The 18,633-nt window shown below is 41.2% G+C and overlaps 1 protein-coding gene across 7 annotated transcripts in view; it reads left to right on the top strand.

The window, feature by feature from the left end:
• The window catches only part of IARS1 (isoleucyl-tRNA synthetase 1), a 221,617-nt gene that overhangs the window by 105,450 nt on the left and 97,534 nt on the right, over positions 1 to 18,633 (top strand). For all 7 annotated transcript variants that reach the window (XM_030569119.1, XM_030569123.1, XM_030569118.1 and 4 more), the window contains 3 exons: positions 4,880 to 5,006; positions 17,453 to 17,526; positions 18,322 to 18,516. In XM_030569119.1, coding sequence (XP_030424979.1) covers positions 4,880 to 5,006; positions 17,453 to 17,526; positions 18,322 to 18,516 — 396 coding nt within the window. The remainder of the gene's footprint in view (positions 1 to 4,879; positions 5,007 to 17,452; positions 17,527 to 18,321; positions 18,517 to 18,633) is intronic.

Raw genomic sequence — 18,633 nt, forward strand, 5'->3', positions numbered from 1 at the left:
GAGCTAATTAGTGTCAGAATGGCATGAGAATTCACTTTTCTCCTTGAATTAAAACAATTAAAAATTAATTTGAGGCACATTGAGAGTCAGTTATTGTAGGATAAATTAACATAAAGGAGATTCTAAAGTTTTTGAGGTCTAGATGCCTGTTTAAAAAGGCAGTGACTGTAAATGTTATACTAAATTCAAAATATCTTTTTCAACCAAAATGTGTTTAGATTTTGAGGAAACCTTGGTGTTTGAAATTGAGGAACTAGTGCCATTTATTAGATTTTACTTACCCCTCCATTAATACAGCTTACTTGTGATGTGCAGCAACCACATTGGGTTGTTCTGGTTTTATAATTTGCTTAAAGAGAGAATTCCCATTATGCCAAAGGGCAGATTAGTTTTGTGCCCCAGATAAGATTAAACAAATTGACATTTGAGACCTGAGATAGGATTTGAGCTTGTAGAAGAGGAAGAAAACTAGTGCAGTAGCTTACTCCTCCATCATGCCATCTTTCTTATACTAGTTAAGATAATTCTCTTTTTTTCCCCTCTAACTCTTAAAATGGTGGATGGTTAAATGTTCGGCTGCTGCACTAAATTTCAGGATGTTAAAAATGTATGTGTTAAAGTAGCTCATAGCCCAAGAAGATTCTTTTAATCATTAGAAATTTATCAAGTGAAACTTGATTAACTATAGCTAAGTTACTGTGGCCTTCAGAAGAATGTAGTGAATAAAAATAGTTGATGGATGAAAAAGAATTAGTATACATTAAATATTTAATGTATTTAAAGCTATATAATCCGACATAATTTCAGTTAACAGTTAAAGTTGTTTTGGTGGTAAAGTAAGTAAGTGACGTTTCTGCTATAGCAGTATTTGACAGTACTATTTACTTAAATATTTACACTGTTGTCTTCAGCAAGACATGGAAATAGTAGCAATGAGACAGTAGTCCTGTATCTACTGCTGGGAGGAAGAAATGGGGAAAGGTGTGGCAACTCATTTAGTGCTGCAGTGCACGTATAAGCTCTAGAGTAGAATGAGTTTAAATCAATATTTAGAATTACAGTGTGAGCACTGTAGAAACATTTCAAAGTAGGCTTGTGTAAAAGGAACAGCTGTCTTAGTCTTTCCTTTCAGTCATTTTTATTTTATCATTATGTACAGGAGCTCCTCACTTAACCTTGTGTTAAAATACAGCTTGTTCAAATGAGCCCACCTTAACAAGCAATCCAAGGGTGGTCTGTATCCAGCACTCTTTACCACTCCACCAATTTCTTTGTCATCTTCCAGTAATTATCTTGGAATTTTTTTCAGTGACTGAAAAATATACTGAATAGTATTGTGTCAATAACTCATCCTTGGGAGACCCCACTAGAAACACCTACACTGGATGACCATTACCTATTCACAAGTACTCTGAGATCTGTCTGTCAGTGTTTTGAATCTGTTTAATATGGGCTCCATTGGAGGGGAAAGGGAGGATAATTCAGATTTTATGGGAATGTCAGGGTTAAGTCACATACCTTACACAAATCTATTATTTTAACAGAGTTATCTTTTTTAACCAGACATTTGATGTCATCAAAAAACATTATCAAGTTTGTGTATTTTACAAGACCTATCTTCCATAAAACCATGTTGATTGGCATTAATTATCCTACTGTCCTTTATTTCTTTATGGCTTGCTCACTAAGTTCTCACACCTGTGGTTCTTCAGTTGGGGAATCTGTGATCAGTGGTATATAATGATCAGGCAGCCTTCTTAAAACAAGAATTGTTGGGTCAATATTAGGAACAAAGTGTTAAAGACTCTCAGCAAGTCCCTATATCTGCCTGGTTCCCCATAACAGCTACTGCCCTTTCTCTTTAAACCCTGCTATAGTTCTTCTGGTCAAAACCAGTCCAGTAGGCTCAGTAGGAGGTCTAGCCAGAATCCGTAGGGCCAGAAGTTCTGTATGTTAACAGCTAAGAAATGGCTTAGTTTGAGTTGTGTTCCTTCTTACCTGTTTTTCAAGGCAGACCCTTTCTGAGAGAAACCAATATAATCATATAGAAAATACCCCAATAACAAGGTCAATATACAGTGTCATAATTTATCACAAGATGGCTCCCAATCCGTCAACCTGATACACATTTAAATAATTCCTCCTTATTGTCCTTAATCCTACTGGCCATAGGTTTTTTAATTGATACTTTTAGCTTCCTTTATCAATTGTCAGAATTTCCTAACTGTTGACTTATACTAGTTGCGATCAGCTTCTTAGTTTTTCCATTTGTTAATTAAATTTTTTTTATTGCTGCATTCAACTCACCATTAATTGAGATGGCTTTTTAACCAGTGAAGCCTTCTTTAGTGTTTACGGAAATATTTTTTGGAATCTAGCACAGTGTATTTAGACAGACACACACCCTCAGATATTATGATGATGAGTACTGTAGAAAATCCCAACATGGTTGCTTGAAGGATGTCTCTGGAAGAGTTTCTGCTTGAATCACTGGCTGAATAGGCAAGTAAGAATTAGGAAATTCATAGTACTGCTGGATTGCATACATCTGCATTACACCTGGCTATCTATCATATATTGGACCATATTTGTATCACCAAGCTGATCAATGTTCATACTCTTTGGCAAATTACTCATTTTGAGTTGAGTTGAATTTCATTAAATATTTTGAGACTCATAAGTATTGCAACTTGAATTTAATGAGTTTTATTTTAATGTTTTGCTTTTCTTGAATTAGAAGACTTCAGAGTTGCATTGTTCCGTACCATTTTGCATACTTGCATGCAAGTACTTTTGAGAGTATGACTGCTTCAAATCTTAGAAAAATCAGTCAATAAAATGTTCCTATGGCTAAGTCAAGCTCTTTTTACCCACTTTCAGTTTTAAATAGTTGGGTGGGGTTTGGGGAGTGGAGTTAGGGGAATATCAACACTGGTGCTATGAGGGATGTAGGTAAAGTCAGTGAGGATAAATATTTCAAAAGCACCTAAGTCCCATTGATGCTTTACAACTTAAGACTTAAACTCTATGATCACATGGGTGCTTTTGACATTTTAAATCTCTGAATGTCTTTTTGAAAGATAATTCTGGATATTTTTCCCTTAAATTTTGTACACTCTTATTTGTGTATCTGTGACATTGGCTTAAAGCAATATATTACCAGCTCAGTAATGCTTGTTGTAAGCCTATGGCAATATGGGGTCTGAAAATGTTGTAGTGCCTTGATGTTCAGTGAAACTTAAAAAAAAAAATGCATTGACTTCCTAAGGAATATGCATAATGAATTTTAAGTTTCCAGGGCTGCTTCCTACAACCCACCACTTCTTTTATGTTCTGTGACTTTTAAAATGTTTCTTTAGGCATGAAAGTAATATGCTGTTGACCTCAGAAGTTATCACTTTTTCTGGTACATTATATAGTCACTGAATTGAATTTAACACAGTTATGTCTTAACATTCTCTTCAGCAGTAACTATGTGTATATGAGCTGTACAGCCCCAAATGAGTTATGCAAGTGAATCCCATAATTCACAAAAAAGTTCTCCCTAGGCCTGAAAGGTTGTCTTTATATCAAGCTTTAGCATGCAACTCTTTTTATTTTTGTGTAGGTGCTTCTATCAGTTACAAATAATTTTTTTTTAAGTTTTTTTTTTTTTTTTTTTTTACTAAAGAACTGTAAAATGCACAAGTTCTTCTTTGAGCGATAGCATATGCCCATTTCCAGTGTAGGTGCGCACACACCTGCAGCAGAATGGACTTATGCAACATAGTTTAAAGAACAACCGTTACAAGAAGGTAAGTAACTGAGGTTTGGGTTTGTTTGTTTTTTTTTAACAGATGCAGCAGGCTGTGGTCTGTGACTATGTAGGGAATGTGAATAATCAGTTGCTAACCAAACTATCAGATTAATTAGTCTTGACAGGGTATAATCGTCAACATTATCTTTGATCTTCAAGTTATTTCATATGCTCAGATCTCAAAGCCCATTTAGTTAAAAATGAAGTCTTCAAAGAGTGCTGCCATTGACTCTCTTTTTTTTTTTTTTTTTTTTTAATTTGAGACCCATGAACAGTTTTACTAAGAATAGGGCGAGAGCTATCACCTTGTGGAAGAGTGAGTGGATCTGGAACTTTGTTTATTCTCAAGGATCCATGCTCTGGAATAGTCTCTAACGCATGCGGTGTTGATAGAAGTGATATCGATGGAGCAAAGGCTGGAGATAGGTGCTAAACAGCTGCCCACAGTGCCAACTTATCCCAGTCAACTGAACTTTTAATTGTTGTCCTACAACTCCGTTATAAGATTTTCATGCATTAGCCAAAAATGGGTGGGTGGGTAAAAGCCTGCAATATCAGAATCCTCAGTTAATGTCAAAAAAGATTGTTTCCTTAAGAACTGTTTTTGTAAGATAGTGGTAATGTGAATTTTTCTAAATCTTTATCTCAACTTTTAGTAGTAGTTTTCTAAAGAAAGGTATCCCAATGAAGTGTGAACATCATTGTTACCTTTTGTATGGGTATAATATGCATCCATGGGCACATTGTAGATATTTGTCTAATCTCACGCAGATGTTGATTGAATTACTTTGAGAATGAACAATAAAACATAATATTCTTGCACTTGCATAGCACATTTGAGGATCTGTAGGAGTCAGAAGAAGCAATACTATTATTTTTTTCTCCAAAGGTCATACAAGTAATAAACGCAGTTCCTAGCAAATGGCTAACACAGTAACCTGAAACTACACCAATTAATGCAAATATCAGAAAGTAAATCACTTTTGTTGTGATATGGAGGTACGAATGTAATGTTTGCCTATCAGATGACTGCAAGGTTTAGTTTGCAGATAATAATGTAACTGCTTTTAACTTTTGTAACAGGGTTCCTGACTTTGTGAGAGAGAAACGTTTTGGAAACTGGCTGAAAGATGCACGTGACTGGGCTATTTCCAGGAACCGATACTGGGGAACACCTATCCCTTTGTGGGTCAGCAGTGATTTTGAAGAGGTATGTAAGAAAACAGAAATCTCCAGTAGTTGACAGAAGAAACCTTGCTATGTTACAAAGTTGGTTTGCTTAGTTTCCTAGAGCACAGAACTGTCTTCGTGCTTTGCAATTTGAAGTGCTCTGCTAATAGTTCTTAAAACTGCCATCAGGGGCGGCTCTAGACATTTCGCTGCCCTAAGCACGGCGGCATGCCACGGGGGGCGCTCTGCCAGTTGCTGGGAGGGCGGCAGGCAGCTTCGGTGGACCTCCCGCAGGCTTGCCTGTGGAGGCTCCGCTGATCCTGTGGACCACAGGTCCCGCGGCTTTGGTAGACCTCCCGCAGGCACACACAGAGAGGTCCACTGGAGCCGTGGGACCAGCGGACCCTCCACAGGCACGCCTGTGGGAGGTCCACCGGAGCCGCCTGCCACCCTCCCGGTAACCGGCAGAGTGCCCCCTGCGGCATGCTGCCCCAAGCACGCACTTGGCGTGCTGGGGCCTGTAGTTGCCCCTGACTGCCATGCAAGTAAAGGACAAAAAGTAGTGCTTTTTTTCTTTATCTCTCTAATGTAAAATTTCAAGTGTATTTTTCTTGTTTGTTTTTTATGTTTTAAATTAAGCTCTATCCTGGAAGAATCCACAGCGTTGAGAAAACTAGTGAAACTATAACATCATAAGATAAAACTGAGAAGAGAAGGATTTTTTTTTTAGTCATTATTTTTCAGCTCTTGATTTTAATTTTTAATACTCAAGAAAAAGTATGTGTATAACTGGTATATCCAAACTGGTATATCCAAACTACGTAAGATTTTCTTTTGCAAGTTAAGCCTACATTAGTAGAAAAGCTGATATATAAATATATGATATTGGACTGGGTGAGTTGTAAGGTGTCTCAGCATTAGTATCATGAAGTAAATGTACAAAACTATATACTGAGGTAATTGGCAGTGCCCAAGTTCCTGGTCTCATAAAACACCGAGATGTTCAGTTTCTTTAAAGGTAAAATACTGCTACTCTAGGGATCAGCTTGATTAATCAATTCTGATAACACAAGTAGATGGAAAAAGAAAACAAGTGAAGTTTAATGGTGGTGATAGCATTCTGAAGCTTCTTTTCCTTTCTACCCCCCTTGCTAATAAGGAGTTAACACATATTGTCACTCTGAACTGAAGCGGGATAACAGAGAATATATATATAGGTAAAAAGTAACTTTTGTGCCTCACACACTTTACCCGTTCTTATGTTTAAAAACATTTCTACTGCCTAACAGAGCAAGATCAAATTATTTCTACCTTGATCCACTGTTTACTTTTATAAACAAAAAGGTGTATTTTCCATAAAAAATGAAATCAAAAACAGATATTGTTGTATTGTCCAAATATGTTGGTAGTCTCTTTTGTCTTACTGTACTATAAAAACTTAAATTTGAGAAGCTACTGTTTATATCAGTCCATCTTGCTTTCCTGCTTAGAGATGCTTTAGGCTCCTATTATGGTGTTTTGCTGATTTTGACATGATCATCCTGTCATAACCTTAGTCCCAGATTTGGACCTTAGCGTCCAAAATATGGGGGTTAGCATGAAAACCTCCAAGCTTAGTTACCAGCTTGGACCTGGTACTTGCTGCCACCACCCAAAAAATTAGAGTGTTTTGGGGCACTCTGGTCCCCCTGAAAAACCTTCCCTGGGGACCCCAAGACCCAAATCCCTTGAGTCTCACAACAAAGGGAAATAATCCTTTTTCCCTTCCCCCCTCCAGGTGCTCCTGGAGAGATACACAGACACAAGCTCTGTGAATCCAAACCGAGGGACTTGCCCTCTCCGTTTCCAATCCTGGAACAAAAGCACTTTCCTCTTCACCCAGAGGAAATGCAAAATCAGGCTAGCAATCCAACACACAGATCTCCCCTTGATTTCTTCCTCCCACCAATTCCCTGGTGAGTACAGACTTAATTTCCCTGAAGTAAAGAAAACTCCAACAGGTCTTAAAAGAAAGCTTTATATAAAAAAGAAAGAAAAATACATACAAATGTTCTCTCTGTATTAAGATGATACAACACAGGGTCAATTGCTTAAAAGAATAGTGAATAAACAGCCTTATTCAAAAAGAATACAAATCAAAGCACTCCAGCACTTATATTCATGCAAATACCAAAGAAAAGAAACCATATAACTTACTATCTGATCTCTTTGTCCTTACACTTAGAAACAGAAGATTAGAAAATAGAACTACTTCTCCAAAGCTCAGAGACAGCAGGCAGACAGAAACAAAAGACTCAGACACCCAATTCCCTCCACCCAAAGTTGAAAAAATCCGGTTTCCTGATTGGTTCTCTGGTCAGGTGTTTCAGGTGAAAGAAACATTAACCCTTACCTATCTGTTTATGACACGCCCCCCAAATTGCAGACAGTGGGGAAGCTCACTGGCGGCAATTTCCTTCTAGAACTTGAAAATAAACAGATTAATACAACACATGCACCTTTACATATACTACTAAGTATATAACTAACAGACTTTTACATTTTAAGAACACTTTTTAACTACTGGATTCTGGGAAACTCTCACGGGAGAGTGCATCAGCAACTTTGTTAGAAGCTCCTGTGATGTGTTGAATTTCAAAATCAAAATCTTGGAGAGCTAAACTCCAACGAAGAAGTTTTTTGTTGTTCCCCTTGGCAGTATGAAGCCACTTTAGTGCAGCATGGTCAGTTTGTAGTTGGAACCGCCGTCCCCAAACATATGGGCGTAGCTTTTCCAGGGCGTACACAATGGCATAGCATTCCTTTTCACTGACTGACCAGTGACTTTCCCTCTCAGACAGTTTCTTGCTGAGAAACACGACAGGATGGAAGTTGTGATCTGTTGCTTCCTGCATGAGCACTGCTCCTATACCACGCTCAGATGCATCTGTTGTTACTAGGAATGGCTTGTCAAAGTCCGGGGCCCTGAGCACAGGGTCAGACATGAGCGTTGCCTTAAGCTGGGTAAAGGCTTTTTGACACTCATCAGTCCACTTAACGGCATTTGGCTGGGTCTTTTTGGTCAGGTCGGTCAATGGGGCAGCGATTTGGCTGTAGTGTGGTACAAATCGCCTGTAGTATCCGGCCAAGCCTAAGAAGGATTGGACTTGCTTTTTGGACCGTGGGACAGGCCACTTTTGGATAGCATCCACCTTGGCCTGTAGGGGGTTTATGGTTCCTCGACCCACCTGGTGCCCCAGGTAAGTCACTCTGTTTTGGCCTATTTGACACTTTTTGGCCTTAACAGTTAGTCCTGCCTGCCTGATGCGCTCAAAGACCTTTTCCAGGTGGAGTAGGTGTTCGGGCCAGGAGTCTGAAAAAATGGCCACATCATCGAGGTAGGCAATTGCAAATTCTCCCAGTCCAGCTAGTAGACCATCTACCAGCCTCTGGAAGGTGGCGGGTGCATTTCGAAGGCCGAAAGGAAGGACATTGAATTCATACACCCCCGCATGGGTGACGAATGCTGACCTCTCCTTGGCAGGTTCATCTAGCGGTACTTGCCATTACCCCTTGGTTAAGTCTATTGTAGAGATGAACTGGGCACGTCCCAACTTCTCCAATAGCTCATCAGTACGTGGCATTGGATAGTTGTCCGGACGAGTTACAGCATTTAGCTTACGGTAGTCCACGCAAAAGCGTATTTCCCCATCTGGTTTGGGTACCAGAACCACTGGAGATGCCCATGCACTGGTAGATGAGCGGATTATACCCATCTGTAGCATGTTCTGGATCTCCCGTTCTATAGCAGCTTGGGCATGAGGAGACACTCGGTAGGGTGGGGTTCTGATTGGGTGAGCATTACCTGTATCAATGGAGTGGTATGCCCGTTCAGTCCGTCCTGGGGTGGCTGAGAACAATGCGGCGAAGCTAGTGCACAGCTCCTTGATTTGTTGCCGCTGCAGACGTTCCAGGGTGGTTGAGAGGTTCACCTCTTCCACGCCACCGTCTTTTTTCCCGTCGTAGTAGACACCGTCAGGCCACTCAGCATCATCTCCCTGGACTGTAAACTGACAAACCTGTAAATCTCTGGAATAGAAAGGCTTGAGAGAATTAACATGGTACACTTTAGGCTTTAGTGAGGAATTGGGAAAGGCTATGAGGTAGTTTACAGCTCCCAGGCGCTCTTGGACCGTGAATGGCCCTTCCCATGATGCTTCCATCTTATGGGCCTGTTGCGCCTTCAAGACCATAACCTGGTCTCCTACCTTGAAGGAACGTTCTTTGGCATGTCTGTCATACCAGGCCTTTTGCTCTTCTTGAGCATCCTTTAGGTTCTCTTTAGCAAGGGCTAAAGAGTGTTGGAGGGTGCTTTGTAGGTTGCTTACAAAGTCCAGAATGTTAGTTCCTGGAGAAGGCGTAAACCCTTCCCATTGCTGCTTCACCAACTGTAATGGCCCCTTAACCTCGTGACCATACACAAGTTCAAATGGTGAAAACCCTAAACTGGGATGTGGTACAGCCCTGTAGGCAAACAGCAACTGCTGCAACACTAGGTCCCAATTATTGGAGAATTCGTTGATGAATTTTCGTATCATGGCCCCCAAAGTTCCATTGAACCTTTCCACCAGGCCATTGGTTTGATGGTGGTACGGGGTGGCAACCAAGTGGTTCACCCCATGAGTTTCCCACAGTTTTTCCATGGTCCCTGCCAGGAAATTAGACCCTGAATCTGTAAGGATGTCAGAGGGCCAACCTACCCTGGCAAAGATGTCTGTTAGGGCCAGGCACACAGTGTTAGCCCTGGTGTTGCCTAGAGCTACTGCTTCTGGCCATCGGGTAGCAAAGTCCACTAAAGTCAGTACGTACTGCTTTCCTCTGGGCGTCTTTTTTGGGAAAGGGCCCAGAATATCCACAGCTACTCGATGAAATGGCACCTCAATTATGGGGAGTGGCTGGAGAGGGGCCTTGACCTGGTCTTGAGGCTTTCCCACTCTTTGGCATACCTCACAAGACCGGACATACTTGGCAACATCCTTGCCCATCCCCTCCCAGTGGAAGGACTTTCCCAACCGGTCCTTGGTTCTGTTCACCCCAGCATGGCCACTGGGATGATCATGGGCTAAGCTTAAGAGCTTCCCCCGGTACTTAGTTGGAACCACCAACTGTTTTTGCGGCTGCCATTCTTCCCGGTGTCCACCAGAAAGAATTTCCTTGTATAAAAGTCCTTGGTCTATAACAAACCGGGATCGATTAGAAGAGCTGAGAGGCGGTGGGGTGCTCCGTGCCGCCGCCCAAGCTTTCTGAAGGCTGTCATCCGCTTCCTGCTCAGTCTGGAACTGTTGCCTTGAGGCTGGGGTCACCAGTTCTTCCTCAGACTGTGGACTTGGGCTTGGTCCCTCTGGAAGCGATGTAGGTGATGGGGTTGTTTCCGTTGCTGGTGAACCGCTCTTCGCTGGTGCACCTGAGGGTATTTCAGGCTCTGGCTGAGCCTTTTGGGTATGGCTGTCTTGTGCTTCTGCCAGTTCTGGCTTGCTGGCGCCCTCTGGCGTTGAGTTTGAAGATGTGGTTGCACTTGCTGGTGCTGGTTGCTGTTCCAGTTCCGGGCCTGGGACTGGAGATGCTGTGGCTGTTTCAGTGGTAGGCATGGAATCCGGGTCCACTACCTCTGTCTGGGTCTCTGGTAACACAGACGGGGTGTCTGTGGACGGCTCAGGAACAGGAAAGGGTGTGGAAGCTTGCCTGGTTTGGCTACGGGTAACCATTCCCACTCTCTTGGCCCGCCTCACCTGGTTGGCCAAGTCTTCCCCCAGTAGCATGGGGATAGGATAATTGTCATAGACTGCAAAAGTCCACATTCCTGACCAGCCTTTGTACTGGACAGGTAGTTGAGCTGTAGGCAAGTCTACAGCTTGTGACATGAAGGGGTAAATTGTAACTTTGGCCTTTGGGTTGATGAATTTGGGGTCAACGAAGGATTGGTGGATAGCTGACACTTGTGCCCCCGTGTTTCTCCACGCAGTAACCTTCTTTCCGCCCACTCTCAAATTTTCCCTTCGCTCCAAGGGTATTTGAGAGGCATCTGGGCCTGGGGATCTTTGGGGTGATGGTGGTGTAATGAATTGCACTCGCATGGTGTTCTTGGGACAGTTGGCCTTGATATGTCCCAGTTCATTACACTTAAAGCATCTTCCATCTGATGGGTCACTGGGCCGAGGTGAGTTACTGGAGACTGGTGAGGTGGAAGGGTAGGGTGTCTGTGGCTTTACTTGGGTGGTATGTGGGGTCTTTGGCTGTCCTCGGTTGTAGGGTTTATGGTCTGTGTGCCCCCTGGGGTAATCGTTCCCCTTGACAGTAGCTTTCTTGCTTTCTGCCAGTTCCATCCATTTGGCTCCAATTTCCCCCGCCTCAGCGATATCTTTGGGATTTCTATCTTGTATGTACCGTGTGATGTCTTCAGGAACACCATCCAAGAACTGCTCCATTTGTATGAGGAGGTTCAGTTCTTCCAGGGTTTGAATGTTGTTTCCTGTTAGCCAGGCCTCATAGTTTTTTGCAATGTAGTAGGCGTGTTTGGGAAATGACACCTCTGGTTTCCACTTTTGGGTTCTGAAGCGCCGACGGGCATGATCTGGGGTTATCCCCATTCTGTATCTGGCCTTGGTTTGAAAAAGTTTATAGTCATTCATTTGCCGCTTAGGCATTTCAGCTGCCACCTCTGCTAAAGGTCCACTGAGGTGTGGCCTTAATTCTACCATGTACTGGTCTTCGGGGATGCTGTACCCAAGACAGGCTCTTTCAAAATTTTCCAAGAAGGCCTCGGTGTCATCACCTGCCTTGTAGGTGGGAAATTTTCTGTGCTGTGGAGCAATAATTGGCGCCGGGTTGTTAGGGGTGGCTGGCACATGCAGCCCAGCTTTTGCCAACTCCAGTTCATGTTTTCTCTGTTTTTCCTTCTCTTCATTCTCTTTTTGTTGTTTTTCCATTTCTTTTTGTTGTTTTTCCATGTCTCGGCGGTGGGCCGCCTCATCTTCTGCTTATTTCCTTCGGTAGGCCACCTCTTCTTCTTCTAGTTTTCTTTTGTGTGCTGCCTCTTGGGCTGCCTGTTCTCTTTGGAAGGCTGCCAGTTTCATGTTTTCTTCCTTTTCTTTTATCTCCATCTCTTTTTGTTTTATTTCTAGTTCCTGTTTGTGTTTTTCCATCTCTCGCCTGTGTTCAGCTTCTTTGAATTGGGCTTCGGCCTCCATTTTTGTCCTGGTAGACATGGTTCCTGTTTTCTTGTGTTGGGGTGCCCTCCGGTGTTTCTCTTTTGAACTGCAGGCTCTGTTGCCTCCTGAAGTCTGCCTAGCAACAGTGCCTTTAGCTAATCTTCAATGTTAAGTAAACCTGAAAAACCACTTTATTTGCATGCATATAAGTGCTGGTACTTGCCTCCTAATGGGAGGGCTATTGCATGACAAAAGACCCTCAACAGTCTCTTAATGGCTTCTCGCTTAACATGCAAACCACAAACTGCCAGAGAGCAGAAAAAAAAAAATTCTCTCTGGTTCCCTTTTAAAACCAAACTGTTTTTCTCTGCTAAAAAGCCCTTAGCAGAGAAAAGAAAAATATAATATTCCTACTGGCTTCTGGATTCTGTCTATATCCCACCGCTGCTACACCATGTCATAACCTTAGTCCCAGATTTGGACCTTAGCGTCCAAAATATGGGGGTTAGCATGAAAACCTCCAAGCTTAGTTACCAGCTTGGACCTGGTACTTGCTGCCACCACCCAAAAAATTAGAGTGTTTTGGGGCACTCTGGTCCCCCTGAAAAACCTTCCCTGGGGACCCCAAGACCCAAATCCCTTGAGTCTCACAACAAAGGGAAATAATCCTTTTTCCCTTCCCCCCTCCAGGTGCTCCTGGAGAGATACACAGACACAAGCTCTGTGAATCCAAACCGAGGGACTTGCCCTCTCCGTTTCCAATCCTGGAACAAAAGCACTTTCCTCTTCACCCAGAGGAAATGCAAAATCAGGCTAGCAATCCAACACACAGATCTCCCCTTGATTTCTTCCTCCCACCAATTCCCTGGTGAGTACAGACTTAATTTCCCTGAAGTAAAGAAAACTCCAACAGGTCTTAAAGAAAGCTTTATATAAAAAAGAAAGAAAAATACATACAAATGTTCTCTCTGTATTAAGATGATACAACACAGGGTCAATTGCTTAAAAGAATAGTGAATAAACAGCCTTATTCAAAAAGAATACAAATCAAAGCACTCCAGCACTTATATTCATGCAAATACCAAAGAAAAGAAACCATATAACTTACTATCTGATCTCTTTGTCCTTACACTTAGAAACAGAAGATTAGAAAATAGAACTACTTCTCCAAAGCTCAGAGACAGCAGGCAGACAGAAACAAAAGACTCAGACACCCAATTCCCTCCACCCAAAGTTGAAAAAATCCGGTTTCCTGATTGGTTCTCTGGTCAGGTGTTTCAGGTGAAAGAGACATTAACCCTTACCTATCTGTTTATGACACATCCTAAGGCCACTAAAGAGGCAGGTCTCATCAAATGAGGAGAGGTTTTATACAGGCGGGAGATGGTGGAGACTCTTAGGCTAAGTGAATCCTGACCTGCATCTAACAGCTGTATGTTATCCTTCCCTTGCAGTATTATGTCCTTCCTGACCCTTGGAAAAACAAGGACACAGATTCTCAAACTGTGATTCCTGGGCTATTTGTTGGTGGTCCATGGAGAGCTGATTGGTTCCTTTATGCTAATGATGTCTCCCTGCAACAGATGCTATACTGCATTAAGATGGCTAAAAATAAAACATTTTCTTATATTACTCTTTCTTGGAAGCAATTGCTGTAATTCTCTGAGTGCCTACCTGTGGATTAAAATCCACTTCCATGACTGACAGTTTTGTACCTAATGGGTACAGAATGGCCACGTCAAAATGAAAATACTCTATACTGACTAGTAAGTGTTTTAGTATTAGTACTAGTAAAGGTTCAGTACTGAATTATGCTAAAATATTTCAGGTTTTGTCTTGCAGCTGAAAGACTGGACTAAAGACTATACTATCCATATTTGCTTCTGGTAATGCTCCTTACAATCTCTGTCCCTCTTTTACTGATGAAATCTTTACAATTCCTTTTCTAATTTGGAAAATTGAACTTTGTGTCCATGCAGTTTAGTGCAGATAGCCTCCAGGGATCAGACATTGGGGAAGATATGATCTATTGCATACAGACATCTTGCATTTCTCCTGGGGCGGAATGGACCCACTGGCTAGAAAACAAATATTGAAGTTTGGTCATCTGGTATGGCCACTGGGCCACAGTAAAATTCAAACGGAGTGTGCCTATGTTCACTCATATTTTATATGAAAGGGGATGTTGTTTAAAAATTAATATAAGAGATATGCAGGTGAGAATCTTCTGTTCTCTCTTCTCATAACACAAGGACAAATGAAACTGGCCCACCATTAATATAATATAAAATCGAGGTTAACATTGGAACACTCAGGACTTTTTAATTTTCTGTGGTCCAGTAGCCATACTAGACTACTGAACCTCAACAATGTGCCCTTCAAAAAGGAACGCTCCATGCATGCAATTATATTTTGCATGTTAAAATCAGAAAAAAAATGTGGATTTATTATTTAATATATAGGAAGGTTACTAATTGCTAGTAAGTGAAATGTAGTACAAATCAATATCTAGTAGAGCAGTTTTATTTTAGCTGCTCTAATTTTTGGCATAATTGTAAGGTAGTAGAAACACATAGTGGAAGGTGAGCTTTGTAACTTTGTGCTTTTTATTACTCTGTGAAAATCATTGATTTGAGAGCTTAAACCTACAAGTTTCTGAAGAAAGGACTAAGCAGAAAATCCCATTTCAACTAGATATAAAATCTTTTAACACAGCATGACCAGGTTTATAAAGCAGGAAGATAAAATATTTAAGTTCTAGAGAACTGGCATACAGTTTAATTGAAGTTGCTGAATATTTAGTAAAGATGTGGTTCAGATGCTTTAGTGTGGCTTGGAGCTCCTGTCATTCAACTGAGGCATTTGACCAACTAGTTTTATTGCCAGTAGTCTTGTATAACAGCACTAATGTTACCAAAATGTCGGGTCTGCCTAGCTGAGAGCCAGTAACAGCCTGACAGGAATAAGGAAAAGATGCTTTATTCTGCAGAAAAAAGGAGCGCCTTGCACCTTGGTACAAAGACTCTGCCTCACACACATTTCACAAACTTTTTATACACTTTCAGACAAAGACCCTTGTCGTGTTAACACTTGATTGGTGGTTGTCAGACCCGGTACTTCTGTTATCTGGTCAGTGAAAAGTGGTTTGGAGCTAGCTTCTCTGCTTTAAGGCAGAAGAGAGAAGACAGTTCAAAAGTTCAGGGTATTGTGGACGTGAGGCTTCTGCTTCCACCTAATGGCTAAACCGTTAGTTGCTAACGGGGGTTACCAGTAACTTGCACACTAACCACAGGAAATCCCGGGCTATGCTGTTTTTAGTCTGTGAAGAAATTTTTTCTATGTCCCGTGCCCAGTCTGTTTTGTTTCCGCTTGTCCAGTTGCTGCTAGGCTGCCGCCTATATCTCATCTTGTCAAGCGTTCTTCATATAAATCATTCCCTATATGTTTCTTCTAAAGCTCCTAGGTGGTTTGCTTGATACTGATATGCAGGTGAGAATCTTCTGTTCTCTCTTCTCATAACACAAGGACAAGGGAAACTGGCCCACCATTAAATGTAATTGCCAATCTGAGTTCCCCACCTTTGTCTACTGTGTGAATCTGTTCTAGCTGCAGCAATTCCATGGAAGGTTCTCCTGGAGGTTTGGTTGTGCAGATGTGAGTTTTCTTCTGGGTGAAGGATGTTTTAAGAACATATATTTTTCCTCCTTGATAGGTTACTCTGATTTTCACTTTAAATAAGCTATGTCTCACTTAACTCTTTCCAGGACCCAAAAATCCTAATTGAGCCAGATGATAAATTATTCCCTCATGGTAGTCCTAGCAATTTAGTATAGTCAAACTCTTTCATGAGCATGAATTGTTTCCATCCCAGGAGCTGTCAATGGCTGGTAACTCAGAGCAAGTTTAAAATAAATGAGGCCATGTATAAAAGTAGGCTTGAAAGCCTCTGAAAATCTGCTTGCCTTGACAGTCAGAAGTCATTTTGGGTAGGGGGCAATTGCCTCTTCCTTGGTCACCTCTAAGCTGGTCAAGACACTTTCTAGGTCACTTCCTTTTCATCTGCTATACCTTGAACAAATGTGATGTGGCGTGTCCAACTTCCACTGAAGCAAACGTTAGTAGAAGGATTGAGGCAGCTCCAGTCCATGGATAGGTATGTTAAAAAGCCCCTTTACTGCTTTTCTATATGGAGTCAAAACACTACTTGTATATTGAAATACCAATCTCTAAAAGCACTAATAAATGGGGAGCATTTTATCTAGACACAATATTTAAAAGTCTGATAAAATGCTAATTGTTGCTAATCTGAAGTGCTAAATCCCATTTTTTTTTTTTTTTAAGACATGTGAAAGGGATGTTGTCAACTCTCAGGCAGGGACAGAGAATGACCCTATAGCCTGGTGGTGCACTCGCTTAGAATGTTGGAGAACCAAGTTCAGGTTCCTGCTCCAGTGACTATTTAAGCATTTATACACAGTGGAACAGCTTCAGTAGGTAAGACTGTTCCAGTATATCCCATAGCCCAGTCATTAGTGCATTCTCCTGTAAGGTAGGAAATACAAATTCAAATTTCTGCTCCACATCAGGCAGAGGGGGGAATTGAACCTACATCCCAGATAGAACCACTGGGCTAAAGATGATCACTTACACACTTTTAACTCTACTTTTATATAGTAAATGTTGGGTGTTGTGGAAAGTTTGACTTAGAAAGTGTTTGGGAAATACTGATTTAGAACATGAGTGTCACTTCTGGATCTTAGCTAGTTCCCGTCTAACCATTTTGCTAATGGTTCTAGTTTAAATGGTCAATGACATCATGCAGCAGTTCATGTTTGTAGGTAAAGACTATTTTGACTCCCTTGGAAAGCAGAATTTTTTGGTGGTCAGAGTAGGAGACTGAGCATCAGCATATCTGGGTTCTGTGCCAAATTTTACCACTGTTCAACTCTGTGATTAGGCAAATTATTTAACCTCTTTGGCCTCTTTTTCTAAATATAAAACGAGATCATCAGCTTTGTAAAGAGATTCAAGAGCTTTGGATGGAAGGTGCTGTTGAAGTGCTAAGTATTGGGTGTTTTATATAAATATTGTGGTTTGAATTTAAAGATTTTTTTCCCTTACACAAAGTGAAAACATAACTATAAAATGTTGCAGGGTTTCTGTGTGAAAGGGTAGATGTAATTTATAGTTTGTAGCTCTGTGTTGTACTTCAAAGTGATACATAATAGCACTGTATTATGGAATATCTCTTAAAATATCCATTGAATTGGTTCTAAAGTATTTTACTGTCTTTTAACAGGTGGTTTGCATTGGGTCAGTGGCAGAACTGGAAGAGCTGTCAGGAGTGAAAGTCACTGATCTCCACAGAGAGAGGTCAGTCACTGAGAACATGTACAAGCGTGAACTGCTCCTATAGTTAATTAGCAACTGTTAGGCAGTAGCACACAAAAATGTTAGTTATTATTGTCTTAATCCTGAATAACCATTTAGGTTTTAGGAGCATATGGAGGAAATTAGAATGGCTTTATGTATACTGTATTAAGTATACAAATGTTTCTTTCTTGGAAATTAATAGGCAGCAGGTTTAAAACAAACATAAGGAAGTGCTTCTTCACATTCACGCACAGTCAACTGTTGGAACTTGTAGCCAGGGGATATGATGAAGGCCAAAAGAATAACTGGATTCAAAAAAGTATTAGATAAATCAGTGGAGCTTAGGTCCATCAATGGTTATTAGCCAGGATGTCAAGGATGCAACCCCATGATCTGGCTGTCCCTAAACCTCTGACTGCTGGAATCTGGGACTGGATTACGGAATGGATAACTCGATAAATTGTCCTGTTCTGTTTATTCCCTCTGAAGCATCTGGCATCAGCTGTTGTCAGAAGATAGGATACTGGGATAGATGGACCATAGGTTTGGCCTAGTATGGTCATTGTTATGTTCTTTTAGAACATCAGTTTGAGATTGATACTAAATTTACAAAGCCATTTTAAACTCTAAAAAGTTTTGTATGAAATCTTGGCCTGTTGGAAATCACAGTGAAACTGGGTTTTTTTTGTTCCCTATCTAATGCGTAAGCATAATATGGATTAAGTTCTATTATATTCTATTATACCAAAGTTCTTAGTATTTTGATTAGTCTTTGTCCATCTTTTTCTCTTACAGCATTGATCATCTAACCATCCCTTCACGCTGTGGAAAAGGAACGTTGCACCGTGTTTCTGAAGTCTTCGATTGTTGGTTTGAGAGTGGGAGCATGCCTTACGCACAAGTTCATTATCCATTTGAGAACAGAAAAGAATTTGAAGATGCCTTTCCTGCTGACTTCATTGCTGAAGGCATTGACCAAACCAGAGGATGGTAAATACTCTGTTCCAGATTTTAGAGAGAGAGAGAGTGTATTTAACAACATATGAACCATCCCTAAGTGATGTGCAAACTGTAAGCATATAGCTTTCATTAAAATGCAGCTACATC

Source organism: Gopherus evgoodei, chromosome 7, assembly GCF_007399415.2.
Source record: "Gopherus evgoodei ecotype Sinaloan lineage chromosome 7, rGopEvg1_v1.p, whole genome shotgun sequence".
Lineage (NCBI taxonomy): Eukaryota > Metazoa > Chordata > Testudines > Testudinidae > Gopherus > Gopherus evgoodei.